Source organism: Nycticebus coucang, unplaced genomic scaffold, assembly GCF_027406575.1.
Source record: "Nycticebus coucang isolate mNycCou1 unplaced genomic scaffold, mNycCou1.pri scaffold_49, whole genome shotgun sequence".
Taxonomy (NCBI): domain Eukaryota; kingdom Metazoa; phylum Chordata; class Mammalia; order Primates; family Lorisidae; genus Nycticebus; species Nycticebus coucang.
The window spans coordinates 493,640-519,049 of NW_026515580.1; the positions used below are offsets into that span (position 1 = coordinate 493,640).

The window sequence follows — 25,410 nt, forward strand, 5'->3', positions numbered from 1 at the left end:
TTTAATAGGAGAGAAGTCATCTTAGTCTTCTGCGGTATAAAATTCTTGGAAATAATAAAATAAGTTCTTAATTGTAATTACAATTACTGATAATTAAATGTATATTCTTTTAAATCATAATTCTAATAACTATATTAGAAGTTCACCTTAGGGAAAACTCCTTTTATTTAACAAATTGAATTTGGAATTTTAAATATTTGTATTATAATTAATACTGTTATGAACATTTTTACACAAGTCTTAATTTTCAAATTATATGCCTTTAACATATTCTTCAATATAGAATTCTTGGGTTAAAGTAATCCAATGAAAATGGCTTTGATCAATATTTTGAAATGGTTCTCAGGAATGTTTATGCAAATTTATAACTCAACCAACAGAGTTTCAATTGGCCTTTTTCAACCCAGAAGAAGTTTCTTAAGGAAATTACATACTTTGTTTTCATAATGCAGGGAATGAAAAGGAAAATAGAAAGTGACTACTGATTCGCTTGTTCAACATCTCTCCTACACAGATAAAATTAATTTAAACTTTTGTGTTGAAAACATATATTATTCTTCATTGTTTAATTAAATATTAGACCTTGTCTTTCCCCAAAAGGAATTTCAGAATTGTTTATAATATATACCAGCATCAACAAGTACCTTGAAATTATCACTCAAAACAGAAACACAGAACACGTGGGTAGCAAATATAAAAATAGCAGTCTGCAATTATATGTTGTGTGAGAGACATCGGAATGAGTTCTCTTACACTGCCAGTGACTTTCAGGAATGCTTGTGTTGTTTTGTGGAGATGAACATTTCCCTCCAGTGAATTCATAAACTTATTTATAAATGGTAAATTTTGGTTAGTTTACACTCCATGATCTGTCCCAGTTTGGGAGTAATTATGACTATGTAAAAAAGTAATTTTCAACTTATACATTTGAAAATTTTCAATATCCTTTTCAATAGTAACTAAACTAACAGAAACTTACCAATTAGGAGAATGTTCTTTCACATCTACTTTTCATGTGTACATGTCTTTTGGGAGAAAATGAAGTGAGATATTCAAAACCTTAGAACTAGAAAAAACAAATATTCAAGAAAACAGACATTTTATTAGATAATCAATGAATAGATGAAGAGTCAGGTCTCAAAATGAACTTTTCGCTAACAAAATGAATTTTAAGATAAGTATATTTAACTGCAGATTCACACTAAAAGAAATGGAAGAGATGAGAAAAAATGATTCTATAGCATTTGAACAAATTAAGGAAAAGTTAACAAGAGAAATAGAGCAACATAGAAAAGAAGTTGCGATAAAAGAAGAATTGGAACACAGACTGAGAGCCCAAAATGTGGAGTTGGGGACCCTTAGAAATAATCTGGAGGTAAATTAATCTTTGGTTAACATCACATTTATTATTTTACTTCATCACTATTAGTTGTGATGTCTCTTTGATTCAATGCTTATTGTTTAGTTATAAAACAAACCAAAATCTTGCCTTAAAAATTAACTATGATATTTATAGCTAAAGTTGTTTATTATAAATCTTGGCATCCAAGTAGTATCTTATTTCAATACAAAGAATTTTTTAAAATAATATACCATAATATATACTTAATGATGACTTATTAGGTGTTTTGTTCCTAGTAAAATAGTTCAGTGATTTTTCCCCTATTTCACATTTATTACAACTTCAAACATTATGAAGAGGAAAGAAACAAAATGTATTGTAATCTAAAGTAATCTCATGATTTTCTAAGAAGACCTCTGCAAATTTTATCTTATTTGTCATTTGTGTTTTGAAATATAAGGCTTATTTTGCATTTATCTATTTATTCCAGAGAGGTAACTGTGATTTGGTAGATGAGCCTCATGGGTTAGGATCAGAAGACTGAGGAAAATCCTACAAGGGGCTTATACGTTTAATCTCTCCTTTTCAGAATTGTGATCAGTAACTGAGTTAATTGATATATAGAGAAATGCTTTGCACAGTGCCTAGATTTGTCATTTATCAATAGATATAATTGTAATAACTTGGGATAAAAATGTTAGAAGAGTAGAATATCTATAGAATGCTCTCAGAAAAAAAAAAACTTAAAGAACGTTGGCAAATTTTGCCTGTTCTAGTGTACGCAGAGCTGAGGCTCCTACTATAGAGGGGGATGTAGTTTAGACACCAGAGTGTACACCCAACTTTCTAGTGTGTCACAGTTATTAGAGTTTTGTGCATTTGGATTTGTTGTCATTCAAAGAAAGCCTTTTCCAATTTGGAGATTCATAAAAATTCTTTACTGATTTCATTTTTGCTTTCACAGATTCATTGCATTCATGTAAATTTTTCAACTTTCAGGAATTTATGCTCTATAAGGTTTGAGGTTTGGATCCAGCTTCTTTGCCCAGTTAGCTGCTTTTTACAACCCTTTCATTTCGTAAATGTGCATGTTATTATTTACTTTCTGGGGAAATCGTGATATTTTATTGAGTGATAGATAAAAGTTTCCTTTCTTTTACTTAGAATTGTCAAAGGCATGAACATGAAAGAGATCTCCTGAACAAAGAAATTGTCAGACTAAGATTGAAAGTAGAAAGAATGAAAATGAACAATGAGGAGATAGACAAGAAACACTTGCGGGACTTGGAAATCATCAAAGACAAGACTGATGATCTTCAAAATGCTGTAAAGCTCAGTGAAGAAAGGTTAATGAAAGTAACAGCCCAGTATAATGGCCAGCTCAACATACTACGAGACGAGAATAAAGTGCTACAAGCCAAACTGAAGGAAGCGAAAGAAAACCAGGAAAAACTAGAAGCAGAACTTGAATCCCACCGTCTCAGACTGGCAGATGCTAACCATGAGCGTCACCAAAGTCAGGTCTCCCAAAGAGACCTTGCCTTCATTGTCCAGAGAACAAAAGAAGAATGGTCTGGTACACTGGAGTATATGAACTCTCGTGCCGAAACCCTTTTCCAACAACTCTGTGATGCAGAAGAGAAATTCAGTTGCCTGCAAGCTGAGTTTTGTCACATGAAAGATGCTCTTCGAGAGAAGAGTTTTGCTCTAGAAGGTGCACAGAGAGACCTGATGGAAGCACAGTTTGAAAAGCAGAACATTCAACTGAAGTATCAAAGTGAACAAAGAACAGTGAGTATGTACATTGTAAAGCAGGAGTCTTTAGAGCAGAGACTGTCCGGACTGCAGTGTAAAACTATGTCACTTCAACAACAGCTGGATGATATTCACAAGGATTCTGCAGATAAAGAGAAGGCAAAACACAGCAGAGACAGCCCGTGTGCTGCAGTGGTGAAGGCTCTTGAAGTAGGGCATGAAAGGTACAGTCTGCTTTTGGAAGAGGAAAACAAGAAGTTGCTTGATGAATGCAATCACTTAAAAGAAAGGCAGTACCAATATAAAAAAGAGAAAGTGAAAAGAGAAGTAAGTATCAAGAAATAAACATTTTTCAAACTTCCAAAAAGAAAAGTGAAGTGGTATTTGGTAGTGACTAAGCATCGTATCTGGTTGAATGTGAGACTATCTAGATCTATATTTGTGATATCAGCCTAGAAACATACCTTGTTTCCAGCAAATAAAAGTTAGTGCTGAGAGATGTTTTACCTTGAGTAAAGACAGTGTGTCACTTACAACATTTTAAGAGTTTAAGTTATAAATTGTTAATAGACATAGAGTAAAAATGCTGAAATCATAATTTTAGTGTCTTTATGTTGCCTCATTTTAAGACAGAGCCGAAGCAGAAAAAAGTGAGTAGGAAGCTGAGTAGGGGTAGGACTTGCAGGAGTTGAGATTAGGGAGGGAGGTAGAGGCCAGCTTACTTAGGGCCTGCAGGAGCCATTGGAATTTTACTTTTATTCTAAAATAGGGATTATTGGGAGAGTTTGAGCAGAGGACTGAATTTGTGAGAAACTTTGAGGCTGATCTGAGCTTCTAATCAAAAAGAAAGAAACCATTTTACAGGGTAGAATTTGCCACCACTATCCCATCCACATGCATATGATCTTTTGTTATGCATTTCACATTCCTTTTAAGCCTTCAGTTGGTCCTTATGCATTTCACATTCATGAGGGGAGGAATGAATAGAGGACTGAATCTGTTGTCTGAGCAGTAGAATACTGACTTGGCGGGGAGGTAGCACTTTCCTTAGTGTCCTTAGCCAAATTTAGTGGTCAACAGGAATGTGTACACAGGAGGAAAAGAAGGTGAGTCAATGCAATGTATGTGATGATAATCTTCAAGGTATATATGTTAAAGTTAAATATTATTAACACATCCTAATAATAAAGTGTTTATAATATTTGCAACAAAAATATCTTACCAGGCAGTTTTGAGACAACTTCGCCAAGAACTGTGTGATACCATGCAAAAACTATCCAGATCGGAGACGTTACTAGAAACTACATCACGTTGTCACATTCATTTAGAAGATGAGACCCAACATTCAATGAGAAAAATAAGTCAGATGACAAACCAAGTATGTACATAATTAACATGCCACCCGTTAATCTAGAGCTGATCCAATAAAATAAAGTGTTTTAGAACACTAGCAGCAGGTGACAGCTTTCTTTTTATATTTTCATTATGAGTAGTTTTGTACAATTTTATTATCTTTATCATGTACTTATTTCTTAAATTCTGACTTTCATTCTTCCACTTTTCCTTAAAATTACTTAGAAATATACCATATTTTCTTATAATATATGCCCTTAGGAAAGTCGAGGATTATGCATCATTTTTCACAGAAGTTGTGAGACATTTTTCCTGTTAAGCAGTAGTTTTCAGTGATTTCTCTATTGCCATTGTGAGGCAAGCCAGATTAAATCAGGGTAATGTCTAATGAAATGTTCCAGAACATATCTTCAATTTTGTGAATGGATACAAAATCTGTGTATACTTATTTCACGGATTTCAGGTTAACTCATAGAGAAAGGCCTTTATATTCTTGTCTAAAATGAAAATGCTGCTCGGGAGGCTGAGGCAAGAGAATCGCTTAAGTCCAGAAGTTGGAGGTTGCTGTGAGCTGTGTGAGGCCACAGCACTCTACAGAGGGCCATAAAGTGAGACTCTGTCTCTAAAAAAAAAATAATAAATAAATAAATAAAATGAAAATGTTTTAGGTTAATTTATAAACTCTTTGCAAAGTTAATTGCCTTCATTTCCATTTCACTTTAATTATATTGTAAAAGCACAGAAATATTCAGGTCTTGGATAGGAGGTACATCCAAAATAAAGAATTAAGAAAATTATCCAGATCCTGCCATTGGATTTTTAAAAGCAAATGTATTGAGGTCTCATTCACATACCATGCAGTTCACCACTTAATGTCTCTTAGTATATTCACAGGGTTGTGGAACCATCATCACAATCAATTTCAGAACATTTGCATCAATGTGAAAAGAAACCCCACATCTTATAACCATAACCTCCACCCTAATCTTATCCCTCCACTTTCCCCAGGCCTGGGCAACCACCATCTACCTTTATCTCCATAGATTTGCTTATCTAGACAGTTCATTTTTGGGGTGGCGGGGTGGCGGTGTGGGGGGGGGAAGGAGACTTTATCAATCAAATTTTATTTTATTTTTTTCCAAGGGACATATTATACATCCTCACAATGTGCACAATAGGTGAGATCTTGCCTCGTGCCCTCCCTCACTCTGCCAAACGTTCCCCACCCCGCTTCACTCTACCCACAAACTGGACTATAAGAGTGTTTTATTGTTCTTATGAGCATGTAATTGTTTACATATTGATTTCATATAGGTATGGAGGTATGGATTTCATATTGGATATTTATTTTTCTATTCTTATGGTACTTTACTAAAAAGAATGTATTTCAATTCCATCCAGGTAAATGTAAAAGATGTAAAGTCTCCATCTTTTTAATGGCTGAATAATATCCCATGGTATACATATACCACAGTTTGTTGATCCATTCATAGGTTGATGGACACTTAGGTTGCTCCCATGACTGGGCAATTATGAATTGAGTCACAGTAAACACTCTAGCGCAAATGTCTTTGTGGTAAAATGATTTTTGTTATTCTTGATAGATACCTAGTAATGGGATTGCAGCGTCAAAATGGTAGGTCTACTTTTAGATTTTTGAGGATCCTCCATACTTCTCTCCAAAAAGGCTGTATTATTTTGCAATCCCACCAGCATGGTAGAAGCGTCCCTTCTCTCCATATCCACAATAGCATCTGTAGTTCTGGGATTGCTGGGGTTAGGTGATATCTTAGAGTGGTTTTGATTTGCATTTCACTGGTGATTAAAAGACAATGAGCATTTTTTCAAGTGTTTGATGGACATTCGTCTGTCATCCTCAGAGAAGTTTCTGTTCAAATCTCTTGCCCACTTATAGAGAGGGTTGTTTATACTTTCTTATGGTTCAATTTGAGTTCTGTGTACGTTCTAGTTATCAGGCCTTTGTCAGATTCATAACATGCAAAAACTTTCTCCCATTTGAAGGCTGGCTGTTGGTTTCATTTGCGATAGCCTTAGGTGTGCAAAAGCTTTTAAGCTCGATCAAGTCCCAGGTATTGATTTTTGGTGTTGCTGTAATTGCTAAGAGGGTCTGTCTCACAAAGTTTTTTCCCAGGCCAATGTATTCAAGTGTTTTCCCCCACTCTTTCCTAGAATTTTTATTGTTTTGTGTCTTATAATTAAATCTTTCATCTACGAAGAATCAATTTTTTGTCAATGGTGAGAGGTGCAGGTCCAGTTTCAGTCTTCTACATGTGGATAACCAGTTCTTCCAGCACCATTTGTTAAATAAGGATCTTTTTCCTCATTGCATGCTCTTTGTAGGCTTTTCGAAGATTAAATGGCGATATGTGGCTAGGTTCATCTCTAAACTCTCTATCCAATTTCATAGATCTACATCTTTATTTTTGTGCCAGTACCATGCTGTTTTGTAGACAGTTCTTATAAATGGAGCCATATACTACTTAGTCCTTTGTGACTGGATTCTTTCACAAAGCGTGTTTTCAGGATGAATCCATGTTGTAGTTTGGATCAATACTTCATTTCTTTTCATGGTCTGGTACTGTTCTATTGTGTGGTCCTACTGGTGATCGATTCTTCACTTGCTGGACCTTTAGGTTTGTTTCTACTTTTTGCCACCAATGCATCATAGTCCCATGAACATTAATTTAAATGATATCAAGCGGACGTGTTTTTATTTCCCTGCCATTGACTATCATCCTCAGTTAGTTAGCAGATTTGACCATCTCTCTGCCTTGCTCATGCTGTGCTTCCCGCTTTTTTAGCTTCTGATCATCTAACCTCCTTCAGACCTGAGCACAATTTTTCCTTCTTCATGAAACTTTCTCTGAGTGTTCTGACTTTCGTTGACTTTATTCTTTAGTACTTGTTATCTAATCTGTGCAGAATAAGTTAATCCTTCATTTTGCATTGCTTTTTTTAATTTTTTTATTATTAAATCATAGCTGTGTACATTTGTGCAATCAAGGGGTACAATGTGCTGGTTTCATATACAATCTGAAATATTCTCATCAAACTGTTCAACATAGCCTTCATCGCATTTTCATGCTTATTGTATGTAGACATTTGTATTCTACCTTTAGTAAGTTTCTCCTGTACCCATTCTAAGATGCACCGTGATGTGGCCCCAGCCCTTACCCTCCATCCACCATAACCTCCCCTCTCCCTTCCCTTCCCTTGGTCCTTTCCCCATATTCTTGAGCTATAGTTAGGTTATAGCCTTCATATGAAAGCTATAAATTAGCTTTATAGTAGGGATGAGTACATTGGATACTTTTTCTTCCATTCTTGAGATACTTTGCTAAGAAGAATATGTTCCAGCTCCATCCATGTAAACATGAAAGAGGTAAAGTCTCCATCTTTCTTTAAGGCTGCATAATGTTCCATGTTATACATGTACCACAATTTGCTAGTCCATTCGTGGGTTGATGGGCACTTGGGCTTCTTCCATGACTTAGCAATTATGAATTGGGCTGCAATAAACATCCTGGTACAGATGTTTTTGTTATATTGTCATTTTTGGTCTTCTGGGTATATACCTAGTAAAGGAATTATAGGATCGAATGGCAGGTCTATTTTTAGATCTCTAAGTATTCTCCAAACATCCTTCCAAAGGGAACATATTAGTGTGTATTCCCACCAGCAGTGTAGAATTGTGCTCTTTTCTCCACATCCATGCGAAGATCTCTGGTTTGGGGATTTTGTTATGTGGGCTACTCTTACTCAGGTTAGGTGATATCTCAAAGTAGTTTTGATTGGCATTTCTCTGATGATTAAGAATGATGAGCTTTTCTTCATGTGTCTGTATTCCGTGTGTCTGTCTTCTTTAGAGAAGTTTCTCTTCAAGTTCTTTGCCTACCCTGTGGTTGGATCACTTGTTCTTTTCTTGCTAATACGTTTGAGTTCTCTGTGGATTCTGGTTATTAAACCTTTATCGGAGGTATAACCTGCAAATATTTTCTCCCATTCTGAGGGCTTTTATTTTTTCATGAAGAGTCATCTTGTTCAATTATAAATTTGCTTAAGGTGAGAATAATATCTAAGTTGTATATAAAACGAGCACATTGTACCCTATAATTGCATTAATGTACACAGCTATGATTTAATAGCAAAAGTTGATACGCCTATAAGTTATCCTTATATAAATTGAAAATGTTTTAGATTAACATTTGTTAGAATATAATTAAATACTTTATACTATACTGATAATTGATATAATAAAATTTTATTCTAAATATATTTTAAGCAATAAAATATAAAATTGGAACTTTTTTATTAAAAAAACAGAAAAAAACTCTTTCTTGCTATTGTTACTAATTTTCTCTATTTGGGATATATATTTCAGTGACTTTTCCCAAGTTATTTTATAATTAATAGATGGTATTTAACAGAATTTAGTGAAAAGTATTTTGTAAATATGTCTAGCTGTGATTTATCCATTGCAATATCTTCCCAATGAAGTTTGTAATTGGGGAATTAAGGAAATTATATGGAAAGAAGGTGAAGGGGAGTCTCAGGGAAACTTGCCCTTTTCCCCTAGGTTGATGTGCTGAAAAGATCAACTCACAGTTAGAGTAGATTAATAAGAGAAAGGTTTATTTCCAAATACCATGCACATGGGGGGTATGAATGATTGCCCAATGTTTCAGTGATAGTCAGTGGCTTTTAAAGATGCCTTTTAGAAGTGGGGGGGAGATAAACTGGAAAATATATGTGTAGCAAGTGGTTGCGAGGGATGATGGGTAGATGGAGGGAAACAGACTGAGTTGCAGTTTAACCTGAGAGACAGGTCTCAGTGCTTCAAAGGACATTAGGGCCAGGCCTATGTGATAAGGACTCCAGCAGCCCCTTTTCTGATTCTAAATCAAGTTATTCAGGTTTTATAGAGGAGAGACTAGTGCATTCTAATCAAAAATGGCCTTTACATTGAAAATATTCTCTATACCAAGGAATTATATTTTGATTTCCTTATCTCCTTCAAAGATATACATCTGGAAAGTACTCTATGTCTTTGCTTATCTCCTCATGTAATCTTATTTAATATTGATAAAGTTTGAAATATTTCCTGTAGTTCTTTCTTATTGTTCTTTGCTGTTTCAACAGTAGCAAGAAAATATTTTTCTGTTTTTTTGTTTGTTTCTTTGTTTGTTTTAATGAGTTAGGGCCAAACCAGTCTGCTTCTTTCCTGATAATACTAATTTAATTTCCAAGGAAAGTGTTCAACCAAATAAATAAGTGAATGTAGATGCAACCAGCAGGAAAAAAAATATATTCGTATCATTCTCACTATAGAAAAAAAAATTAAATTAGTACTCCTTCATTACAAAGTCAGAATTGGGACTTGTAGATTGATAATTGCCTTTCCAACTGAAAAGCTCTGGCCTTTCTGATCTACCACAGCACATGACCTTAACTTGATCATCAGAGTGCTTGCTAGTGCAGCCCATCATATCCAGTTGCTGGGAATGAAGTGATCAAGGCACCTTGATTTATCAATGGAGTCCAGTGTTTTCAGGTTGAGGCTATTGCCTGGGGTCATGTAAGTTCCATACAACTCACTCCAGAAGATGCTCTGTGCACTGCAGTGCATGGTCATCCATCCCACTGATTGCTATGGAGACAAGTAAGCCATGAATTCTTATGAGTGGACGAAAACACTGCTGGCTACTGGAGTTGGTGACTGTTATCTACAGAATTTGGGACTGTTGTGGGCATCATGCTATGCATTTATTGCCCATTTCAGTAGTGTGGAGATCAGTTGAGTGCAGCTGTCGGGGACCATTTTCATTGGCATGTCACCTGCCTAAACTATAAAATTAGAACATAAAATACAACAAGATGTTAATAGTAAATATTATATGCCACTCACCATGTGCCTCACGTTTTTCTAAGTGCATTACGTGTATTCCCCAGTTCAGTCTTCCCAACATCCACATGAGGAAATCAGTGCTATTCTGTCCATGTTGTAGATGAAGAAACCAAGTTGCTAATTTGCTAAAGGTCACACAGCTATTACTGGTGGAGCCAGTACTCAAACCCAGATCTTTTGGCCTCTGTAAATGTCCACATCTCAAACTATTCCATGAGACATCTGGTTGTCATCTGAAGCATACACACCACTGAGATGTGAGAGAAAATGGAAAACCTGGTCCCCTTGCTCTGTGGGAAGCTGAAGGGTGCTGTCCCCCGTGTAGCAGTGCACAAAGTTCTAGCCTTTTCTCTATTTTCCCTGTAAATTGGCTCAGAGACTACAATGTGTCTATGAATATGGACAGTTAGTATTTACCAACTTGTGCCTGTCTACTTGCTCATGTTCACAAAAAGAAAAAAAATAAAATAAACATCTGGTCACGATGGTTAGTAAAACATAGCTTTGACGTGACTGGGTAGGTTAAGTGGTAATTTTAACATCATGGCCTCTCCTTTGTCATGTTTAATTGCAAAGTTTAATAGTCATCCTCACAGTTTAAGGCGACACATTTAGATTAAATTCTCTCCTAGTGAAAACTTAAGCCTTGCGACTTAACTTTGGGGTTGACATTCTCTGTTGTACTTTTCTTCCCATTTATTTTTAAAAGTCCTTTTCCTTTTCCTAAAAGAAAAGATGATGGTGAGTGTTAGATGCTGAAAGTATATAAGTTGCCTTGTTACAATAAAATTAAATGTGAATAAAATAAAATAATAAAAGTTGATGTTGTGATCTTAGAATACAAAATATACATGCTTATCATAATGTAATCTTCTCTTTCCCCATTTTATCAATTTTATAAATTTGAGTATCTCATACAATATAGTTTGTAAAATTAAGAATAATGTATTTATTGAGTATTTAATAGTATTTATGTAATACAATATAATTTGTAAAATTAATAATAATACAATATAATTTGTAAAAGCAAGAATAATGTTGTGTTTTCATCCTATAACAGGAGTAGATAACCTTCTCTGTGAAGGGCCAAATAGTATATTTTAGGTTTTATGATCCAGAAGATTCCTGTTGCAACAGCTCCACTGTGCAGTGATGGCAGAAAAGTATCTATAAATAATATGCAGAATGAAGGGGTGTGTCAGGGTTCCAATGAAATTTAGCTAAAAAATCTCTTCAGGTGATGAGCAGATTTGTACCAGATCATTATTATTTTTAATGCAAATAGTGTGTTTGTCTAAAAACCTTGTTTTCTATATGCTACATTTTTTAGCTGTCCATCCAGTGAGGGAAATGTGGGTCATTTCCAAGTGTAAACATTTTTCTAATCTTTGTTTTAGTTTCAAGAAGTAGAGGATCAACTCAGAGGAAGGACACCGTGCCGAGAAGATGCTAGACCAATGGAAAAGTATGCTTTCAAGCAGCAAAAAAGAAAAATAAAAAGACTTGAGTATTATAAAGAAAATGAGTGTTACAGTTTGAGACTAGTGCTAGTTGTAATAGTAACTATATCTGTGTGAATCTTAGGAAAATTTTCAGCTTTAAGCTGTTTTGAAATGCATATTTTTTTTTACTTTGTTTCTAAATTTTGCACATTAAGCATGGACATTGCTAGAAAAATGATATAGTTGTTTAATCATCTACTTTTCAAATATCTAAGGATTCACATAAACATACCTTCAAGTGTTTGTTCAAAAATTGCATGATATTTAAAAAAATTATCTGACATTAATTATTTTAAAAATTATATTTTAGGATCAAAATGGCAAATTCCGAATTAAAACTTACTGTCAAAGACCAAGCCGAAAAACTCAACCAGTATGAGAAAGACTTGTCAAGTGCAAGTTTCGTAAGTTAATCTCTTATTTTAGTTCTGTGGCAGAAGAGGCCGAGTGTATCTTACTCAAAATGCTTTGGACTAGAAATGTTTTGGATTGTGGAATATTTGTACATGCATGTTGAAATATCTTGGGAAGGGAATTCAAGTCTAAACCCAAATTTATTTGTAATATATACACCATATTCACACACCCTGAAGATAATTTTATGTAATGTTCTATAATTTTGTGCATGAAGCAAAGATGTTTTCACTGCAACATGGCACATGAAGTCAGATGTCAAATTTTCCATTTGGAATGTCATTTTGACCCTAAAAGTGATTAGGATTTGGGGGCATTTTGGATTTTAGGTTCTAATATTAAGATGCTCAACCTGTAGTACAGATGCTCACTGACTTTCAATGGGGTTATATCCCAATAAACCCATCCTCACTTAGCCTAGCCTACCTGGAACATGTTCAGAGCACTTACATTAGCCTTCAGTTGAAAAAATAATCTAGTTGGGCGGCGCCTGTGGCTCAAGGAGTAGGGCGCCGGTCCCATATGCCTGAGGTGGTGGGTTCAAACCCAGCCCCGGCCAAAAAAAAAAAAAAGAAAAGAAAAAATAATCTAGTATATGTCTGTCTATAATAAAGCGTTGTATGTCCCTCATACCACATATTGCTAGCCTGGAAAGGATCATGAATCAAAATTCAACATACATTGAAATTGGGGTGTTTCATATCATTTTAAAGTCAAAAAAATTAAGGTGGCCATCATCATTATGTCAAACTTGCAAGGGCTTCACATCATTATGGAGTCAAACAATAGGAAGTTGGAGGATCCCAAGTCAGGGACAACCTGCATAAAAGAATATGGTAGACAATATGAAAAACGTCTCTGATAAAAATATCTATCCCCTTCATAGTGATAGTACTTATTGCAAGTAGTGCCTGTCCCCTTGACTTTACAAAAGAAATTGACTTAATTCCTAAAATTAATGATTTGGGTAGTAAGATTTTAATAAAAACATTGTCATAGCCCAAGAATAATATTTTTATGTATACCACATTTCATTTATCCATTAATCCATTGGTGGACATTTTGTTTTTCCAAGTGTAAATTATTTTTAATCTTTTGTTTTAGGTGCAGAAATCTCTGGAAGATCAGTTAGCAGAGACTATAAAATGTAAAAGGATGATGGAAGACCGCATGCAAAGGTACAGTTAAAAGCAGCACACAAAATAACTTGAGTATTCATAAAGCAAATAGCAGTGTAATATGAGATTGTATCTGTTCAGATAATAAGTATGTTTGTGTGAAGCCAAGGACAGTTTCAACTTTAAGCTATTTTGAAATGCATGTCTTTGTATATTTTTTCAAAATTTTATACATTTTCCAAAAATACACCTAGAAAAATACCTTTGCCAAATCATCTGCTTTGTTAATCTTTGAGAAATTCTCTAATTATGCCTTTAGATATTTGTTCACAAGCTTTATGGCATTTTAAAAATTTATCTGTGATAAGAATTATTTTATAATATGTATTTTAGCCTTGAAAAAGAAAATTCAAAAATGAAAGTAAACTTTGGAAAGGCACTGGACTGCATTGAGAAGTACGTGTCATCTGCAAGTTCAGTAAGTCAATCTCTTACTTTCTATCATACTTAAAAGGAACTTTTTTTCTCTACTAGTACAGGCTGTACATTCTGCACCCCAAATGCCCAGAAGTATTTCAGATTTTAGAATATTTATATATACACAATAAAATATCTTGAGGATGGGATCCAAGTCTAAACACAATATTCATTAATGCGTCATGAGCAACTTATGCACAAAGCCCGAATGTAACTTGATATAATATTTTTAAGTACTAAATTTTGCATGAAACAAAGATGTGTGTTTTCAATGAAACCTGTCACATGAATTCAGATGTGTAATTTTCCACTTGTGCTGTCATCTTTATATGTAAGATGAATAACATTTTGAAGCATTTTGGATTTCAGGTTTTGGAGATTTCAGGATAGATGCTCATCCAGGAGCACAGGGAAGGGCCTAGTCAGTGCCTGCAGGTGGTGCCATCCAGGAGCACAGGGAAGGGCCTAGTCAGTGCCTGCAGGTGGTGCTGAGAGGTAAAGCAAACTAAAACTCAAAGATATGGCCTCGATGACCCTCTTTTTTAATTGGAAGTGTAGGATTGTAAAAGATTTTAGTTTAAAAAAGTGATGAAAAATAGATCTCTGGATGAGACCTTGTATTAAGGAATATTAATACACAGACATGCCATGGAATCCCAGCACTTTATGAGGCCAAAGTAAAAAGGCCAAGGCCAAAAGATCACCTGAAGCCTGGGCCTATCTCTACAAAAACTATAAACCAATTAGCCCATCATGGTGAACTGTAGTCCTAGCTCCTTGGAGGCCCAGTCAGGTGAATCACTTGAGCCCAGGAATTAGAGACTTCATCAAGCTGTGATGGTAGCACTGTACTTGATCTTGGGTGACAAAGTTATACCTAGTCTCAAAAAAAAAAAAAAATAGAGTTCAAAGCAAGGGGAGAAACAGGATGATAGAAAAGCTGTAAGAGGTGATTCATGCCTGTAATCTAAGCACTGAAGAAGGCTTGAAACAAGGAGCTGTAGACAAGCCTAGGTAATGTGAGAACAAAAAGAAAGAAAGAGAGAGAAGAAAGAAAGAGAAGAAAGAAATGAAGAAAGAAAGGTAGGAAGGATGGAAGGAAGAAAGGGAGGGAGGGAAGGGAAAGAGAGAAAATGAAAAAAAGAAAAGAAAAAAGAGAGAGAGGAGAGAGAGACATAGGAAGAAAGGTTGGGAGGGAAGGAAGGAAGGAAAGAAGAAAGGAAGTAAGGAGGAAGGAAGGAAGGAGGGAGGGAGGGAAGGAAGGAAGGAGAGAAGGAAGGAAGGAAGGACGTGCAGGTGGTGCTGAGAGGTAAAGCTAACTAAGACTGAAAGATATGGCCTTGATGACCCTCTTTTTTAATTGAGGAAGGAAGGGAGGGAGAGAGGGAGTAAGGAAGGAAAAGGAAAGAAAGAAAGAAAAAATAATTATCCAGGTGTGGGTGTGGTGATGCTTCCCTATAGTCCCAGCTATTCAAGAGGCTGCAGTGAGAAAGTAACATGAGCCTTCATATTAGAGGTTGCAATGAGCTGTGATCATGGCATTGTACTGAGTCAGAGCAAGACCCTGGCTCAAATAAAAGAAAGTTTAAAACAGAAATAAATAAAATTTAAAATAGAAAGTAAAAATAAAAATAAATGAAAAGCTGCAAGAAACAGGGAAAAGGCATGTTTATTATAGAGAAGTCTTAAACTTTGTGGGGGTTTGTTTTGTTTTGTTTTTGAGTTTGTTAGGGAAAGTCCCTATTAGAATTGTTTCTCACTCTGGGGAGATGTGCCCTATGTTCTTACATGTGCCCATTAGGTGGGACCACACTGATCCCCTTCTCTTCTCCCCCTTTTTCCTCCCCCGTTAGCTCAACTGGAGTTAAATTGACTTTTTGTTTTGTGGGGGCATGTATTAGTTGGTCTACCAGCTTCATATTACTGTTGAATCCATTGGATACTTGCTTTTCCATTCTTGTGATACTTTACTAAAAAGAATGTTTTCTAACTATCCAGATGTACATTCTCCATCTTTTTATGGCTAAGTAGTATTTCATAGTATACATATACCACAGTTTGTTAATCTATTCATGAGTTGGTGGGCACTTGAGTAGTTTCCACATCTTGGTGATTGTAAACCTGAGCAGCAATAATCAAATGCAGATGTCTTTATGATAAGGTGCCATTTTTTTCTTCTGGGTAGATGCCTAGTAGTGGCATTGTGGGATCAAATGGGAGGTATAATTTGAGTTCTTTGAGGACTCTCCCTACTTATTTCCAAAGAGACTCTATTAGTTTGCAATCTCAACAACAGTGTAAAGATGTTCACTTTTCTCCACATTTGCACAAGCATCTCATTTGGGACCCTGTGATGTAAGCTATTCTGAGTGGGGTTAAGTGATATCTAAAAATGATTTTGATTCTATTTCTGTGATGATTAAGACCATTTTTTTCATGTTTGTTAGCCATTCATTTGTCTTCTTCATAGGTTGTGTTCATGACTCTTGCCCAGTGATAGATGGGATTGTTTATTCTTTTTATGTTGATTAATCTGAATTCCCTGTGGATTCTAATTATCAACCCTTTGTCAGATTAATAACCTGCAAATATCTTTTCCCATTCCAAAGGTTCTTTATTTGCTTTAGTTTTTTTTTATTTTTATTAAATCATAGCTGTGTACATTAGTATGATCATGGGGCACCATAAACTTGGTTCATAGACCGTTTGACACATTTTCATTACACTAGTTAACATAGCTTTTGTGGCATTCTCTTAGTTATTTGGCTAAGACCTTTACATTCCACTTTTACTAGGATTCACATATTCCCTTGAAGATTACTCAATCTGTTCCAAAAGGTAGAAAAAGAAGGAAGACTACCCAACACGTTCTATGAAGCAAACATCACCCTGATCCCCAAACCAGGAAAAGACCCAACAAGAAAAGAAAATTGTAGACCAATATCACTAATGAATATAGATGCAAAAATATTCAACAAGATTCTAACAAACAGAATCCAGCAACATATCAAACAAATCATACATCATGACCAAATCGGTTTTATCCCAGGGTCTCAAGGCTGGTTCAATATACGTAAATCTATAAATGTAATTCAGCACATAAACAAATTAAAAAACAAAGACCATATGATTCTCTCAGTCAATGCAGAAAAAGCTTTTGATAACATCCAACATCCCTTCATGATCAGAACACTTGAGAAAATTGGTATAGAAGGGACATTTCTTAAACTAATAGAGGCCATATACAGCAAACCCACAGCCAATATCATTTTGAATGGAGTTAAATTGGAATAATTTCCACTCAGATCTGGAACCAGACAAGGCTGCCCATTGTCTCCATTGCTCTTTAACATTGTAATGGAAGTAGGCTCAGTGCCTGTGGCTCAAGCGGCTAAGGTGCCAGCCACATACACCTGAGCTGGCAGGTTCAAATCCAAAGCAGAGGCCCACCAAACAACAATGACAACTACAACCAAAAAATAGCCAGGTGTTGTGGCCAGCACCTGTGGTCCCAGCTACTTGGGAGGCAGAGGCAGGAGAATAGCTTAAACCCAGGAGTTAGAGGTTGCTGTGAGCTGTGATGCCACTACACTCTACCCAGGGCGACAGCTTAAGACTCCATCTCAAAAAAAAAAAAAAAATTGTAATGGAAGTTTTAGCCAGCAAAATTAGGGAAGAAAAGGCGATCAAGGGTATCCACATAGGGTCAGAAGAGATCAAACTTTCAATCTTCGCAGATGATATGATTGTATATCTGGAAAATACTAGGGACTCTACTACAAAACTCTTAGAGGTGATCAAGGAATACAGCAGCATCTCATGTTACAAAATCAACATTCATAAATCAGTAGCCTTTATATATACCTACAATCGTCAAGTTGAAAAAACAATTAAAGACTCTATTCCATTCACAGTAGTGCCAAAGAAGATGAAATACTTTGGAGTTTATCTAACAAAGGACGTGAAAGATCTATATAAAAAGAATTATGAAACTCTAAGAAAAGAGATAGCTGAGAATGTTAACAAATGGAAAAATATACCATGCCATGGTTGGGAAGAATCAACATTGTTAAAATGTCCATACTACCCAAAGCAATATATAATTTCAACGCAATCCCCATTAAAGCTCCACTGTCATACTTTAAAGATCTTGAAAAAACAATACTTAGTTTTATATGGAATCAGAAAAAACCTCGAATAGCCAAGACATTACTCAGAAATAAAAACAAAGCAGGAGGAATCACTCTACCAGACCTCAGACTATACTACAAATCAATAGTGATCAAAACAGCATGCTGGGCAGTGCCTGTGGCTCAAGGGGATAGGGCGCTGGTCCCATATGCGAGAGGTGGTGGGTTCAAACCCAGTCCTGGCCAAAAACCACAAAAACAAACAAACAAACAAAAAAACCAGCATGGTACTGGCACAAAAAAGAGAAGTAGACGTCTGGAACAGAATAGAGAACCAAGAGATGAATCCAGCTATTTACCGTTATTTAATGTTTGACAAGCCAATTAAAAACATTCAATGGGGAAAAGATTCCCTATTTAACAAATGGTGCTGGGTGAACTGGCTGACAACCTGTAGAAGACTGAAACTGGACCCACACCTCTCAACATTAACCAATATAGCCTCTCACTGGATTAAAGATTTAAATCTAAGACATGAAACTATAAAAATACTAGAAGAGAGTGCAGGGAAAACCCTTGAAGAAATTGGGTTGGGCGAGTTTTTCATGAGAAGGATCCCCCAGGCAATTGAAGCTGCTTGAAAAATACACTACTGGGACTTGATCAAACTAAAAAGCTTCTGCACAGCCAAGAACACAGGAAGTAAAGCAAGCAAACAGCCCTCAGAATGGGAAAAGATATTTGCAGGTTATGTCTCTGACAAAGATTTAATAACCAGAATCCACAGAGAACTCAAACGCATTAGCAAGAAAAGAACAAGGGATCCCATCACAGGCTGGGCAAAGGACTTGAAGAGAAACTTCTCTGAAGAAGACAGGCACATGGCCTTCAGACGTATGAAAAAATGCTCATCATCTTTAATCATCAGATAAATGCAAATCAAAACTACTTTGAGATATCATCTAACTCCAGTGGGACTAGCCTACATCACAAAATCCGAAAACCAGAGATGTTGGCGTGGATGTGGAGAAAAGGGAACACTTTTGCACTGCCGGTGGGAATGTAAATTAATACATTCCTTTTGGAAAGAGATATGGAGAACACTTGAAGATCTAAAAATAGATCTGCCATTCAATCCTGTAATCCCTCTACTGGGCATATACCCAGAAGACCAAAAATCACATCGTAACAAAGATATTTGTATTAGAGTATTTATTGCAGCCCTATTCATAATTGCTAAGTCATGGAAAAAGCCCAAGTGCCCATTGATCCATGAATGGATTAATAAATTGTGGTATATGTACACCATGGAATATTATGCAGCCTTAAAAAAGATGGAGACTTTACCTCTTTCATGTTTACATGGATGGAGCTGGAACATATTTTTCTTAGTAAAATGTCTCAAGAATGGAAGAAAAAGTACCCAATGTACTCACCCTTATTATGAAACTAATGTAGGACCTTCACATGAAAGCTATAACCCAGTTACAATGTAATAATAGGGAGAAGGGGGAAAGAGGAGGGAGGGAGCAGGGAGGGAGGTGGAGGGTGGGGGATTAATGGCATCTTGCTTTAGTTTTTATGTCCTTACCTGTGCAGAGACTTTCCAGCTTAATTAAGTCCCATTTGTTTAATTTTGGTATTGTCGTGGATTGCCAACAGAGTCTTCATAAAATCTTTCCCCGGGTCTACATCATCAAGTTTTCCCCTGCACTTTCTTCTAAGACTTTTATCATTTCATGTCTTAGATTTAAACTTTTATCCATCTTGAATTCAATTTTTGCAAGTTGACGAAAAGTGCAGGTCCACTTTCAGTTTTTATGTGAATTATCCAGTTCTGCCAGTACCATTTATTGAATAGTGATTATTTGTTTGGTTTATCAAAGATCAGATAGCAATAAGAAGCTGGTTTCATCTCGTTTTCTATTCTGTTCTATATGCCTGTATTTCTATTTTTGTGCCTGTACCATGCTGTTCTGATAACTGTGGATTTACAATATAATGTAAAGTCTGGTAGAGTGATACTTCTGGATTTGTTTTTATTATTAATAATTTCCTTGGCTTTATGGTTTTTTTTATTGTTTCCATACAACATGCAGAACTCTTTTCTTCCATTTCTTCAAAGTATGATGTTGGTATTTTAATGGTAATTACATCGAATCCATACATTACTTTGGGTTTTATAAACATTGTAACAATGCAAATCTTCCCAGTCGTGTACATGACATATTCTTCCATATATTCATGTCTCCTGCTATTTCTTTTCTTAGGGTTTCATTATTCTCTTTGTAAAGATCTTTCATGTCCTTGGTTAATTATATTCCCAGGTATTTCACTTTCTTTGAAGCTGCTCTGAAGGGTATTGTGTCCCTGTTTGCCTCTCATCTTAATTGTTATTTGCATGCACAAAGGCTCCTGATTTGAGCACATTGATTTTATACTCCACACCATTACTGTATATCTTGATCACTCCCAGGAGTCGTGTAGTTGAATCAGTTGGGTTCTCTAAGTATAAAATGATAACATTGGCAAAGAGTGAAAGTTTGACCTCCTCGGCCATCATTTGTATCCACTTAATGTCCTTCTCTTTCCTGATTGCATTAGTTAAAACTTCCAGAGCTATGTGGAATACCAGTGGTGATGGTGTACATCCTGTCTAGTTTCAGTTCTAAGTGGAAAACTTTATTCAGTGTGAAATTGGCTGTGAGTTTGTCCCAGAAGGCTTCAACCAATTAAGAAATGTGTCATCTCTGCCTATTTTCTTAAGTGTTCTTGTTAGAAAAAGATGCTGAATATTGCCAAATGCTTTTTCTGCATCTATTGAGAGGATTTTATGGTCTTTGTTTTGACTTCTATTGGTATGGTGAATTATGTTTATGGACTTGTGTAGGTTAAACTAGCTTCATCTTAGCATCCCTGGGATGAAGCCAATTTGATTATGACATATAATTTTTTAAATGTATAGATAAAATCTATTTTCTAGGATTTTGTTGAGTATATTTCTGTCAATATTCATTAGTGAAATTGGTCTGTTGTTCTCTTTTTAGTTTGGTCTTTTCTTGGTATTGGTATCAGGGTGATATTTTCTTCAGAGAACATGCTAGGGAAGGTTTCTTTCTTCTCAGTGTTTTGGAATTCATTCTGCATGGTAGGTATAAGCTCTTCATTGAAGATTTGATCAAATTCTCGTGAAGCCATGTGGTTTAGGGATTTTCTTTTTGTTGTTGGAAGATTTTTTATTGTTATTTAAATTTCAGTGCTTGATATTTGTCTGTTCTAGAGCTCTATTTCTCCCTGGTTAAGTCTAGGGACACAGTGTGATTCCAGGTATTGGTCCATTTCGTCCACATTGTCAAATTTCTGGGCATAGAGTTGCTTGTAGTAGACAGAGATAATCTCTTGTATCTCTGTTGTATCTGTAGTTATTTCCCCTTTTTTGTTACTGATTGAGGCTTTAGAGATTTTAATGCTATCTTTCTATTTAATCTGGCCAAAGGTTTATTGATTTTATTTATCTTTTCAAAGAACGAACTTTCCATTTTATTGATTTTCTGAATGATTCTTTTGTTTACAACTTCATTTATTTCTAATTTAATTTTGGTTATTTCTTTTCTTCTGCTAGGTTTGCAATTGGATTACTCTTCCTTCTCCATTTCTTTGAGATGATTCATTAGGCTGCTGATGTGCTCTCTTTCTATATTTCTTATGTTGGTATCTAATGCAAGAAATTTCCTCTTATGACATCTTTTTCAGTATCCCACAGGTTTTGGGAATCTGTGGCTTCATTGTCATGCTGTTCATGAAATCTAATAATTTCCTTCTTTTATCCTCCTTGATTCAACTGTCGTGTAGCATAAAGTTTGTAGTTTCCAGGACTTTGTGTGTGGATGAAGGTTTTTGTTGCAATCGATTTCTATCTTTATTCCCTGGTGGACTGAAAAGATGCAAAGTATTATTTAAAATTTTCAAAAAAAATTGTTGAGGTTTGATTTGTGTCTGTGGGCTGGAGTATGATCCATGGGCTGATAGAAGAACATATTCTCATTGGCTTTGGGGTTGTGTGTTCTATATATGTCTATTAAGCATACTGATCTAGGGTAGCATTCAAGTTCCTTGTTTCTATGTGTAGTTTCTGTTTAGTGGCTCTGTCCAGTTCTCTTGGAGGAATGTTAAAGTCCCTAGCTACTGTGGTGTTGTAGGATATTATATTGTTCAGACAATTAGTGTTTGCTTCATAAATCTGGGACCATGTAAGTTGGGTGTTATATACTTTTAGAATTGAAATGTCCTCTTGTTCTATTTTTCCCTTGATCCGGGGCGGCGCATGTGGCTCAGTGAGTAGGGTGCTGGCCCCATATACCGAGGGTAGCAGGTTCAAACCCAGCCCCGGCCAAACTGCAACAACAACAACAACAAAAAAAAAAAACAGCATTTTATTTTTCCTTTGATCAGTATATAGTGACCCTCTTTGTTATTACTTACTTTTTTGCTTTAAATACAATTGTCTCTGAAAATAAACTGGCAACCCCTCCTTTTCTGATTTCCTTTTGATTTTTAATATTTTAAATATATTATCCTTCATTAAATCATAACTGTGTACCTTAATGCATTTATGGGGTATAATGTGGTGATTGTACATGTTGAAGGATAAAACAAGACTCAGGATGAAGGACTGGAAAACAATAATTCAGGCAAATGGTAATCATCTCCTCGCTTACTTAACTGCTGGTTCACCCTGAGTCTTCTTTTGTCCTTCAACATTAGGTGTGTTTCTAGAGACAGCATATAGATGGATTGTGCTTTTTTATCCAGTCACCCAGTCTGTGCCTTGTCAGTGGGGAATCCAAGCCATTCATTGAGAGAATTGTTAAGTATTGTGGAGTTCTATTCACCTTATTTTGTGAAGGTCCATTGCTTAATTTTATTTTTTGCACCAATGTGGAAGCTATGTTTTGTTCTTCAGTTTCTGGTGTCTACTTTTCTTGGAGGTCCATTGTGATGGTCAGTATGGAGAATGGGTCTGAGTATTTCTGCAGAGCTGGACGTGTAGTGGCAGATTTCATCAATGTTTGCATGTCAATAAAAGATTTGATTTCTCTGTCAAATTTAAAACCTAGTATACAGAATCCTGGGCTGAAAATTGTTGTATTCAAGAAAGTTAAATGTCAATGACCACCTTCTTCTGGATTACAAAGTTTCAGCTGAAAGGTCCACTGTCACCCTAATGGATTGGCTCTTATAATTCAATTGGTGCTTACTCTTGGTTGCGTGCAGAATTTTCCCTTTAATTTTGACCTTGGACAGGTTCATTACAATGTGTCTGTTGAGATGAACCAGAGTTTGATATGCATCTAAGAGGACTGTGTCAGAATCTTGGTGATGCTTGGGAAATTTTCATTTACAATATGCTCTGGAAGGGCTTCTATACATTTGGGTTATTTTCCTTTCCCCTCAGGGATCACTTTAATTTGTGTATTTGTATGCTTCATGAATTTCCATAATTCTCTAAGCTCTGCTTTTACTCTTTTCTGCCTCTTTAAATGCCTGAGTTAGCTCAAGAGACATATCCCCTAGCTCTGAGATTCTTCTTTCTCCATGGTCTAATCTGTTATTTGTACTTTCTACTGCATCTTCAACTTCCCTGGGTGACTCCTTTATTTCTTTAAGGTCTAGTACCTCTTTCCTATCTTTTATTCACTTCTTAAGTCAATTTTTGGATTTCCCTTCAGTGATTATCCACTTTCCCTTCAATACCCTTCATCATTTTTGCCATCCATACTCTAAATTCCCTTTATGTTACTTCCATAATTTCCTTCTAGGTAGGATCCTCTATGGTAGCTGCCTCATGGTCCCTTGAGTTTAGGGGTGATCTTTTGGTTTTTCGTGTTGCCAAATTTTTTTTCTTGTTGGTTTTTCCTCATATGTGCTTTCTTCTTTATCCATATCCTTCCCCTACTTTTTCCTCTCACGTCCTTCTTCTTAAATGTTCTTGTCTCTGTGCTTGAATGTTGGAGTGGCCTTTTGGTACAGGGACAAAAGGAAGAAAAGAGAAATGAATGAGAAGGGAGAAAAGAAACAGAAAATAAGGGTGAAAGAAAAAGAAAAGAAAGGACAGGAAGAGAAATACGGGAGTAATAGTGGTGTTCAACAGGGTGCATTGACCCATACATGCAATTTCAGGACTCTGAGGGGCCAAGGAAGTTGGGTTCTCCACAGTCAAGAGCTCCTTATCAGCCTGACCAAAAGCAAGACCTTCCCTCCACCATATACAAAAGGAAAACATTTTTGTGTCACTGGGGGGACCTACTAATACTGTCCTTTGGAAGTCTAAAGTGAGAAGGACACCCAAGCCCAGGTTTTAAGGCCTCCTTGAGCCATGCCAATGCCATGGACCCCCAGCCTAGGCCCCAGAGCAAGGCTCTGTCCCATAAATAAAATACAGAATGAAAGAGAACAAAACAGATGAGAATAAAATTAAGAAAATAAATATAATTATAAACTTTGGGGGGAAAAGGAGGGATGGAGGGATACCTTACTTTTCATTTGAAAAATTTATGAAGGAAAGATGAGAAAAATCTAGAAAAAGGAAGGAAAGAAAAAATAGAAAAGTAAGTTTAAAAAGCAAAGAAATGCTAACACAAAATGGAATCCTTATTATACAAGAAATTAAAAATGAAAAAATAAAACACAAGGAAAGAAAAACTTAAAAAAATTAGAAGGAAAAAATTTTAAATATACATACAGATAGCAATATATTACCTGGAATTCAGGTGGCACTCTGGGGGTTGGAGATGCAAAACAAACATGCTGATTCTGCTATATAAGATGGATGTGGGAAGCCACTGTCTAGTTGCTGAGGAAAGCCGCTTCCTTCTTTCTGACTTATTATCCCTCAGTCAGGGCCTGGTGGTTTCATTAACATTCAGGCATAGCAGGGTGGGGGCCTGAAGCTTTTACCAGACTTTTTAGGATACACACCTCAACTTTCCAAACAGTGCCCCTTGGCCACAAAGTGGCTTTTCTGGGATGTGAGAACCATCCACCTCACCCCAAGGATGGCTACCCAGCTCATCAGGTGCACCACAGCCAGTCACGTGCAGGGACCCTGCAGGCTGTTTCTTCCCAGTGGCCCTCCCACAATGACAGCCCTCTGATGCAGCCAACCTAATCAAAGTTACACCCTGCCTGGTAGTTCAATCCCTGCCACTGGGCACCATTCAAGTTCACTCTCTCACTCAGGCTCTCCCAAGGCAGCTGTGGTGAGCACCCAAGTCCAAAAAATCTGCAGGACAGTACTTCCCTATCTTTACCCCTCTGCCAGAGGGTCGGCCAGCCTCTGCAAGCAGGCACCTGCTTTCCATGCTGGTCCTACACTGCTCCTGACCTCCTTGTG

The 25,410-nt window shown here is 36.2% G+C and overlaps 1 protein-coding gene across 1 annotated transcript in view; it reads left to right on the forward strand.

Annotated features, from left to right (window-relative positions):
* The window catches only part of LOC128579387 (ankyrin repeat domain-containing protein 26-like), a 52,756-nt gene that overhangs the window by 13,922 nt on the left and 13,424 nt on the right, over window positions 1-25,410 (forward strand). The window contains exons 3-9 of the mRNA XM_053581513.1: window positions 1,195-1,375; window positions 2,507-3,424; window positions 4,323-4,475; window positions 11,774-11,841; window positions 12,189-12,282; window positions 13,397-13,470; window positions 13,804-13,888. Coding sequence (XP_053437488.1) covers window positions 1,211-1,375; window positions 2,507-3,424; window positions 4,323-4,475; window positions 11,774-11,841; window positions 12,189-12,282; window positions 13,397-13,470; window positions 13,804-13,888 — 1,557 coding nt within the window. The 5' untranslated portion in view covers window positions 1,195-1,210. The remainder of the gene's footprint in view (window positions 1-1,194; window positions 1,376-2,506; window positions 3,425-4,322; window positions 4,476-11,773; window positions 11,842-12,188; window positions 12,283-13,396; window positions 13,471-13,803; window positions 13,889-25,410) is intronic.